This window comes from Lepus europaeus, chromosome 1, assembly GCF_033115175.1.
Source record: "Lepus europaeus isolate LE1 chromosome 1, mLepTim1.pri, whole genome shotgun sequence".
NCBI lineage: Eukaryota > Metazoa > Chordata > Mammalia > Lagomorpha > Leporidae > Lepus > Lepus europaeus.
In genome coordinates, this window is record NC_084827.1 from 48,610,459 (window position 1) to 48,620,690 (window position 10,232).

The following is a 10,232-nucleotide window of genomic DNA, read 5'->3' on the forward strand; positions in this document are numbered from 1 at the left end:
GGATCAGCAGGGACATCCATGGGCAGGTGAACTTACGGTCTTGAATTATCTTTGTGCTTCTTCCAGAAATCCTCTCTGCAGCCCATCTTCAGCTGAAGCCAAAAGTAATAACAACAACCACCCTTTTGTGATTATTTAGCAGTAAAACCCAAGTCAAAATAATTCTTCAGTTAGCCACAAATTCATTCCTGGAGCTCAACATATTGCATCTGCTCACTGGAACAAGACACTTGGCAGAACGCCTTGAGCTGCTGTCAAGAAAGACATCTCTTGCTTAGGAGAAATAGGAAGAAGGGAAAACATCTTCCCAATCCTCTAAGCTAATGGGGCTCTCAAAGGGGAAGGGAGGCACTTCCTGTGCCCAGTAGGGGGTCAGCTTGCAGTGTGTGGCACAAGGACAGGATCCTCCTCCAGCACAAACACACACAGGCCCCTTTCTCTGTGCGGCAGCAAAGAAAATAAACCAGAGTCCACCATGTATGTCAGTTATAAATCCAATTTAGAAAAACCTATCCCTGGTGGGGAACCCTTTGGATGCCTTTCCACAATTGAAAAGCCACGCCAAACAGACAGAGAATCGGTTGGTCGGATAAACAAACTGGCCCAGAACAAACACTAACATCTTCCCTTTCAGGGAAAGCCTGAACAAACAAAGGCGCCTTTGCCCTGTGCCCTGAGGGTTAATCATCCTACTTTAACAAGCTCTGGAGGCCCCCGGAATTCCAGACATGGAAGCCCCTCCTCCCCCTGCCCAGCCCTAGGGCCCGAGGCCTGCTGGTTGGGTGGTAAAGGTGACTTTTTCCTGGGTTTGAGGGAGCTTCTGGGGCCCACCCTGCGGACCCACAGTGGTCTGCCATGCAAGGGAAGACAGGAATGTGTCAGAACGACTCATGTCACAGGCCGGGATGTTTTCAGGAAATCAGTAGGGCCTTTCGAATTAAACTCTCCTCTGGAAAGCCGCCAAATCAATTGGGGGGAACAAAGTGGTTACTGGAACGGATGTGAGCGGGAATGGTCAAAGCAAACACCCCAGCCATACTCACTAACCTTATCTCGCTTGTCACAAAGCACCGGTTGCACACTAACACTCTGGGCAACTACAGGTCTCTCCTCTTCTAGACTTTGACAGACTCACGGTATTGGTCCATAATTAGGAGATGACGAAATAATGTCAGATCCAAAGCTAGACTAGTAGCATTTCTGTAACATTAAGAACGCGCGCTGTTGCCGGCGCCGCGGCTCACTAGGCTAATCCTCCACCTTGCGACGCCGGCACACCGGGTTCTAGTCCCGGTCGGGGCGCCGGTTCTGTCCCGGCTGCCCCTCTTCCAGGCCAGCTCTCTGCTGTGGCCAGGGAGGGCAGTGGAGGATGGCCCAAGTGCTTGGGCCCTGCACCCCATGGGAGACCAGGAGAAGCACCTGGCTCCTGCCATTGGATCAGCACGGTACGCCGGCCGCAGTGCGCCAGCCGCAGCGGCCATTGGAGGGTGAACCAACGGCAAAAGGAAGACCTTTCTCTCTGTCTCTCTCTCTCACTGTCCACTCTGCCTGTCAAAAAAAAAAAAAAAAAAAAAAACGCGCGCTGCAACGCGTGCACCAGAAATACATTCCATTTAGAGCTGCAGCCCGAAGAAGCACCTCGGCTTGCTTGCATTTATTTATTTATGTATTTATTTATTTATACTATGGGAAGAGAAACCTACGGAGGAAATAAAACAAGATCATTCTTCTGGGATGTATTTGGTTTCAGTCGGACTTAGCAATGTTCATCATGAAGGGTGAATTAAAAACAATGGTACATTGCGGCTGGCTCCATAGCTCAGGGGTTAGAGCACTGGTCTTGTAAAAGCAATGGCACAGGGCATGCATAGTAGGTTAAGCCCCCATCTGCAGCACCAACATCCCATATGGGCGCCAGTTCGTGTCCTGGCTGCCCTACTTCCGATCCAGCTCTCTGCTATGGCCAGGGATAGCAGTAGAAGATGGCCCAAGTCCTAGGGCCCCTGCACCCGTGTGGGAGACCGGGAAGAAGCTCCTGGCTCCTGATCGGTGCAGCTCCGACCATTGGGCCATCTAGGGGAGTGAACCAGTGGATGGAAGATCTCTCTCTCTGTCTCTCTCTCTCTCTCTGTCTCTACCTCTCTCTGTAACTCTGTCTTTCAAATAAATAAATCTTCAAAAAAATTTTAAAAATTAAACAAAGGAAAGCAAAGCTCAAGGTTTAAATAAAAAAAAGTAGCTGTACATTCCAAACCCATTGCTATGCCTGATCACTGATAATTTGACACCACCATGCACAAGCACAGTCGGTGCAAAACACACAGAGGACAGATAAAAATCACATCCATAAAGAAACTCTTTAACTGTGAAGATGAGACAAGAGACACACGCTAGGGTATAGTAACAATCGGTCTGACTTTCTAAAGAGACTAAGTTCCATCAGTCTAATCTCACCGAATCTCTTGTGACACAGTGACAGAGAACCCAAGCCCCTCTGTTTGCAAATCCCTTCTTTCTGGCATTTGAACTCTTGTTCTACACATCCAACGCTGTGGAAACTGATTAACTCCTGCTGTCACCAAGAACACTCTTCCCCTGGAACCACAGTACAAGGAAGCCGGTCTCTCTGCCCAGGGGCTGCAGAGGAAACAATCCTAATCCTCAGGTCCAGGCGTCCTTCCCCAAACTGTCTTCCTCTTTCACTGGAAGATTGTGGGCAGTCAGGAAAGGCTCCTTGGCCCTGGCCTTCCAGAAACTTCTCCCTCACATTCAACTATCAGCCACGATACTCCCCTGGAATAATCACTAGTTCTACAAGAACTCATCTAAACTATGCATGCTTTCTGAGGACCCAAAAAGCTGATAACCAATGGGACCCCAAGGCCCACCATGGAGCAAGCAACCATCCCTAGAAACCAGCAACTATCTTGAAAACCTTTGCAGTTCAATGATGAGAAATCTACTCCAGCAGATCCCCTTCACAGAATGACTGCAGGGACCCAAAGCCTCCCAGCTGTGGAGCTATTTTAGAGACCTGGTAGCACCCAGGTTTCCCATGGCCAGGCTGAGGTTCACTTCTTTGAGGGCTCTTTCTCATATATTTAAAAAATAGCTATCTATTTGGGACACTGTTAGTTAACACACAGACGCTACTTGGATTCCGTCAGTTTTAGCATCCAAGGTTTAAATGTATTGGCTTAGTGGCAGAGCAATCATAACATCCTAGCAAAATGAATTTATGAAACCAAAACCCAAATGAAAAAGGGAAAGAGGTTGGATTCCCGCACTCACTTGGGAGACTAACTTAGGGCCATTTTCACATTGACACACTCTGAAAAACTGCATCCCAGTGCTTACTCATAGCGCTGTTATCACTACGATGACATTCCTCTGTAGATGGAAGGAAGGTGGGGGCTGGGATTTTGCCCTTGTCTTTGATGTTGACCAAAATGGAAAGGTGCTATGTCTTGTGAATAGAGGCCTCAGAGACAGTGAGGCCTCCCCACGCCCTCGGCCAGACTGCCCCAGTCTATACACACACTCCCCATGGTTTGGCTTGACAGATGCTTCAAGAAGAAGGATCAGATTCTACCAAGCCAAGTTAGGGCTCCAGGCAGTAAATCTCTCAGGCCGTAATTACAGGACAGAGGAGCCAATCCTCATTACAAACACCCAAGAGCCTGTCAACTCCATCCAGGTTCAGCTCACGCTCCATGGAACTTATTCCCACACCAGCCACGTACCGTTTTCAGATTGCCACCAAATCTTCAGGCGGTTTGGCGCGAAGGTGGTGACAACATTCTCAATGAGATGGCTGTCAGGATTGAGGGTCTCGTGATAAGGATCTTGGGAATCGCATACGAAGCATTTCTTGTCCTCCTAAAAACAAAGTTGGTCTCAGGAATCTAAGAAGCAGTCCCTCCCTCCCTCCCCTCCTTGTGCACACACACACACGTGCACACACACATACACACACACTGAAACAAAACCCATGGAGCCTACAATGTAAAAATCAAACTTGCAGCTTCAAGAAAGACAAAAATGTAAGAATTCCTCAAATGACTTACATCATACCTTTCACTTTCAGCTTACTGAGTCTAAAATACCCCTGAAAATATCTCCTCGCACGTTCAAGGTCAAAAGCAAAAAGAAGGCATTGTTTCCACAGGCTATTATTTTAATCAAAATCAAATTTCTAGGCTTAAACTTTAATCTCAATAAAGACTCAAGAAGCTTACTCTAAAGCAGAATGCAGGAGGAGTATTAGGGAATTTTTGCTGACATAAGACAAAGTGAAAACGACAGGAAAAAAAAAAAAAACAAGAACAATTCATTTGGCCTGATTTTCTAAAATCTAAATAAGGCAGAAATCAAGTATTAGGCAGAAGTATTTAAAGAGGCTTTAGGAACTCCCAAACAGGCTTTCTTCGTTTCTCCCCTGCCCAGGCAATGAATCAGTGTGGTGGCAGCACAGGGGCTCAGCTGCAAGCTGCTTAGACTAGCTGTGGGACAAGGTACCAGGCTGCCCTGCCATACTGGAACCACTACGAACTGGGACCAATTCAAAGAACCCCATTATGGACACGAAGCAGGGCGAAGAGAGCCTTAGGCCTTAGAACAGCCATGATGTCTCTTAGCTGCCAGCTCCCTAGCATGAGGGCCACAGCCACCCAGGCAGTCATGGCAGAGGGCTCCCTGCTCTTCCTGTTCTACTCTGGTGAATCGCAAGCGCAGCTCATTAGCCGTCTTTTCACATGGAACTTGGCTCTGCACCTCCATTTCCTGAAATGCAGATGATTTTTAAGTCTGAAAGTGATGCTAAGACTGATTTCATATATATATATATGGCCACATCTTATCAACAGCAAGGGTGACATTCTTATAAGGACAAAAAAACCCAGCAGTATATTTTCACGTTTGTACATAGTTAGTTACTACCTTTGTCCCAAAGAATTTTGCGACTGACAGGATGTACTAACTAAAAAACAAAAACCAGAAGTCAGGGATACATTGGGACCCTGGACAAAAGGAACTTCCTGTCTCAATTTTTATAGCCACTAAATGCTTGAGAAAAGTACATGAGCGCGCGCTCGCTCTCTCTGTGTGTGTTGGGTCTGATTTCTGTGAAAAGTCCTCTACAAATTCACGGCTAATCAAATAAACCAATGAGTCTGGCTCTGCCGGCTTTGAAGACGAGAAGCCCACGTCTCGTTCTGCTCAAAGGCAATTTCAAAATCGGGTGATTCATCAACAGGATGTCCTGGCTTGTGAAGTCAGTGCTAGCACAATGTCCTAGCTACAACTTAAATCCTAATATTAGAAAAGGCAACAGCAACTGCCTTCATTAACGCGTAATCAAAGAAACTAGTACCGGAGGACAATTACCAGAACTTAAAAAAAAAGGTGGGGGTGGGGGTGGGGGTGGGGCGAGTTTCAGTATAGTCTCCCCCCTGTTCAGGAGGAGGAAGCTGTCTAGACATCTCCATATAAACCTGGAAGCAAAGGAGAGGAGTCCCCTTGGGCACATTCCTTGGGTTTAGTATATCAGGACTTTCTGCTTTGTAACATTAACTCCATTTGGGGGCACCTACCATGCCAGCCACTGGCCACTGGGTTGGGCGGCTTTGCAGGTGTGTGGAGTGACCGGGTTCTCAGCAGCTGGCTTGGACTCTGCCCTACCTGTGAGACTAACACTTTCCGCTTTTCTCAAAGGCCAGAGGGAACAGCCTCCTTCCTAAACCCCTCGAGAAAAAGAATCCGGTTTGGGATCGGTTATATTTTGCATCTTCCTTTAAAGCTGGTTTCCACTGGCTAAATACGACCCTGGAAATCTCCAACCCTGGTCCACTTTGACAGAAAGGTAACCCCTGGAATTTCACGCCGGGTCTTCTTCCCTCAGGGTCCCACGGCAACCAGGGCATTTAGAAAAAAGACAAATGGGTGCCAGGCGTCTGTCAGCGCTGCAATTACCTTCACGCAGGTCAAAGACTTGGGAAAAACTCAAGATCACAGCTCAGGAAATAAAGAGAATAAACCACCTTTAAGATGCACTTTCAGCATTTACAAAAAGAGAGAGGGAAAAAAAGGCAGGACGTCTGGAGCCGGAGAGTAGCGGGGGAGCACTGGGCAGGGGTCACATATGTGTGCAGCCCTGCCTTTCCATACTGACCAAGCGGGCTGCCGGCGGATGCAACTGTGCAAACTGAGATGGGGCGAGAGGGTGAGCCACCAGCCTAACCCCGGGACTCCCCGGCTGGCTGGGCTTCCTATCTGGATCAAGGGCAGGATGCGGAGTCCCCGGGGCCTGCCCTTTTGGTCTGAACCGGAGAAGGAGGGGGAGGGGAGGAGGGGGAGGGGAGGAGGGGGAGGAGGAGGCAGAAGGAGCAGACACTCCAACTGCCAGTGTGCGTCCGCCCTCACCTGCAGGTGGCTGACAATACAGTAGGGTTCGGGCTTGTGCAACCCGCAAGTCGAAGTCACCGACAGCTTCTGCGCGCGGCCAATGAGCAGGTCGCCGGTGGCGGGGTAGCAGCTGCCTTCCGCACAGCCGTAGCTGAACTCGGGTTCTTGAGCGCGCACCTGCAGGGCTGCAAGAAGAGCGAGCCACAGGGATTGGGGGTGGGTACAGCTCGTGCCCAGGCAAAAGGAACAAGTAGTGCCGCGGGGAGGGAGTCAGTTCATCAGAAAGCAGAACGCACACAGTCAAAAGGCACAACGGAGAGGTGCGCGCAGGGGAGGGCTGTAACGTCATCAGGTTTGCCCAGCAGTGCACAGCATCACTCTCTGGAAACCCCGCTCGTGCCCACCCAGACCTGCGGCCCCTACTAGAGGTGGGTGCACAGCATGGTCACTTAGAAGTGTGCAGAGCTGGGCACAGAGAGGCCAGCTGCCCAACGCGCCCGGGGAGCCTGCAGGCACGCGGCAGCAGTGCAAGCACCGTGGGAGGGTGCGATAGCAGAGCGCGCGCGGAAATTCACGAGCGTGGGTTCCGAGGGCGGCGCGTGGACACCGCTTCCCCCACACAAGGAGTGGGTGGATGGTCCCTGTGGCTCTGCAGTGGCTTCAAAGCTTCGCCATTCCAGGAAAGCGCTCGCTCCAGCTGTTTCTGGTGCCACTCGGGAGACAAATGGGGATGGTTAATTAAAGCCACATGGCCCCAGTCTCTTCCCAGGACTAAGCCGGCGCTGAGCTCCGGCACTTTTCTGGATAATAGGATCCTGGGTAGCCCTTAGCTGCTACCCTGCCACCCCCAGGGCGCCTGCCCTCCGCAGTGAGGAACCCAGCGGGATCCCGCCCCGGGTGAGCAAGTGATTGAGCGGCCGGGAAAGCCCGCAGAAGCCGCGGCTCTGGGCGCAGAGCCCGGGAAAGCGGTCCACAGTGATTCCCGTGCGCTGACCCCAGCCGCCACCGGGGCTGGGGCGGTGGCATTTTATCCTAGAGGAATCATTTCCAACCAGTCCCTTCCCCCGATCCCTCCAAACTGGAACACACGGCCTCGGGCTCTCCTCCCCCAAACCCAAGTGCTCCCGTCCCCACTCGCCCCTTTCCCCGGAATTACCTAAGAAACTGCAAAGCAACACCTGGAGGAGCCCCATGTCCGGTGCCTGTAGCCGCGCGGCCAGGACAGCGGAGGGGACCAGGTACCTGCCGAGCCGCCTGCCTTTTCTTCTCGTTTTCCTTTCTGGAAAGGTGGAGGGAAACGGCAAATGTTCAGAGAGACAGGAGAGGGGCCCTTCCATTTCCTGCCGCTCCCACGGAAGCAGGGGGTGGACCGGATTGGGGGAAAATCGCGCAGCCACTTTGTTCTCACCAGGCGCTGCGAGCGCTCTCCGACTCCTGGCAGCCCCCGAGCCCAAAGAAGGGAATTACAAAGTTTAGCCTTGGGAGGAACCGAGGGAGGCGCCTCTGCTCATGCGCACACACAGAACAGGGGCGGAGGGGGCGGGCAGCAGCAGCGGCCACTGCGGGGAGGGGGCGAGCTCCAGGTCCCACCCCCCGGCGCGCTTCTTTTGTCTTAGGGCTGTGAGGTTTGGGCGCCAGGGTTCCCGGCGTGGGAGGACAGGCCCGGTCCGCCGCTGCGGGGCGCGCGCAGAAGATCAGGCGGTCCAGTGGGGGCGGGATGCGTTGGGGCTGGTCTCCCAGGTAGGTGTTTGGATCCCTGGCGAGGGGGCTGGTCGGGACCTACCGCGGACTCGTGCGTGTGCTTACATTGGCGAGACGTGAGTCACGAGAAGATGCCCAAGGCTACAAACTCGCACCAGGAGCGCGCCGGCTGTGCGCTCCACAGGAGGAAGGCAGGTTAACCCTTTAAGAGAGTCGAGCTGGCCAGTCTGTCCTGGACAAACTAAGCCACCACTCCATCTCCCGACCCCAGTGTCAAAGCTCGTGCGGCTTGGGACGAATCTGACCCTACAACATCTTCGCAGGGAGGAGGGAAAGTGCCATTGGCCAAGCACCCTTTACGCACGCACTGACTCAGATCTGCCAGGGCTTCTTACTACCCACGTGGTCTCTGCATTGAATTATCCATGTAATTGGTTTTCCTTTTTTTTAAAATCTACCTCTTAACTGAATCGAGATGATCAGCTAACTTCTCAATGGCCGCTCCGCCAATGACTCCTTTTCTCATCTCACCGTGGAAGGGCCGACATGGCCAGGCAGCCGGATTTCCCTCCCGAGAGCCACTTTCCCACAGCCTGCGGCAAAGCACACCCCTTGCAGATTCTAGGATTCTAGGAAGGAGGGAGGAACTCTACCGTGCACAAACGGATCGAGGCCCAGGAAAAAGGCTCTCCAACAGCGCTGTGTTAGAGACCGGCTGCTGAAAACAAGGGTGAATTGTAGCTCACCCTGCTCCTGTAGGGTGGAGAGGGGAGAAAGGCTGGCGACAGGATCCCACTACCCCTTCTGCGAATGAAGCCCAATTCTAATGCCCTTAGCCGCAGAAGGAGTCAAAAAACGGGAGCTTTCTTTTGTTCTGCGCTGGCCAAAAGTGCCTGGAATAAAGGAAGTGTACAGCCCCGAGATTGTGTTTGTTTTCCAGCGTCTCTGGGAGGAGGGTGTGGGTGGTTAGCTAGTTTATAACTTAGCTGCAAGGACATCGGCGGGGGAAAGTTTAATCATTAGACCACAGAGTAAGCTGCTTTGTGAGTTTATACACCTCCAGGAGGCTGAGGGAGGCAGGGGCCTCAGGTCTTGGTGAGGCATTACTTATTCACCCAATCTGCACCCCCAGCCCGGGATCGGGGAGGGGATTTTGCCTCTTCTGGTGCCCAGGAGCCCCTCGGTTGAGTGAGAAGCCCCAGCAGCACTGAGAAAGCCAACGCTGTTCTCAAGATCTAATGTTGCAATGGAGTGCAATGACAGGAAATGATTAAAAGCCCAATGTCTTTTGTCCTTGTTGAGCTTTTAACACCCGTTCTGAAGTCTCACGTGACAGTTTTCCACCTGTGCACACGGACTGCAGCGCAGAGCTGCGCCCTTGCTGTCTCTCCCTGGTGAGTCCTCTCCCTTCCCTGAAGGCTGGCCGCTCTCCTGATCACTTCACTTAGCACCTCAGAGAAAAAAGGTTTTTAAATCTCGTGCTTGCATGTGCACGCATGGGGAACACAACGCTCACTCACCTTCTCATCACTCCGCCTATCAAATGGTGTACCTGCATTCCTACCTTATCTTCTGTATTCCTCCCTGAGAGTGTGCCCTGCTCTTATCTCCTAAGAGCTGTGCTCTCAGATGCTCTCACGTACAAACCTGCAGCTAGCTTAAGTTAGAACAAAGCACACCCTGCCTGCATCCCGCACACCCCCCACTCGTTCCCTCCCTTTGACATCAGAGCCAGCGACCCTGAGAAGACCATCTGCACGTCTGTTCCCTGCTTCCCCCAAGTCTCTCCCTAACTCGCTGCACCGCAGCTTCCATCCGCGCTGTTGGGTTTGGCAGTCGCCCTGGACCTCCAGTAACTGCTGACTGCAGTGGGATTTCCCTGCTGTGATCCTGCCTCACCTTGTTGCAGTAGAAGCTTCAGATGATCACCTACAGATCCCTTCTCCCTCGCTTCCAGGACACAACTCCGAAGCAGGACTTCGATTCCTCCGCTCCCATTTCTCTTGTCCTTCTCTGAGCCCTTAAATACGGGTGCTCCTGAAGGCCCTGTCCCTTTTTCTCATCCACCTGCAGGGACTCCACTTGTCAGCCTGGGTGCCGCCGCACCACAGCTCTGTTTCTAGCATGTG

At 52.1% G+C, this 10,232-nt stretch overlaps 1 protein-coding gene across 1 annotated transcript in view; it reads right to left on the reverse strand.

The window, feature by feature from the left end:
* Positions 1 to 7,913, reverse strand: part of LAMB1 (laminin subunit beta 1) — a 72,743-nt gene extending 64,830 nt beyond the window's left edge. The window contains exons 1-4 of the mRNA XM_062176551.1: positions 7,811 to 7,913; positions 7,559 to 7,681; positions 6,421 to 6,587; positions 3,744 to 3,879 (exon numbers count right to left, since the gene is read on the reverse strand). Coding sequence (XP_062032535.1) covers positions 3,744 to 3,879; positions 6,421 to 6,587; positions 7,559 to 7,595 — 340 coding nt within the window. The 5' untranslated portion in view covers positions 7,596 to 7,681; positions 7,811 to 7,913. The remainder of the gene's footprint in view (positions 1 to 3,743; positions 3,880 to 6,420; positions 6,588 to 7,558; positions 7,682 to 7,810) is intronic.
* Between the last annotated feature and the right edge of the window lie 2,319 nt (positions 7,914 to 10,232).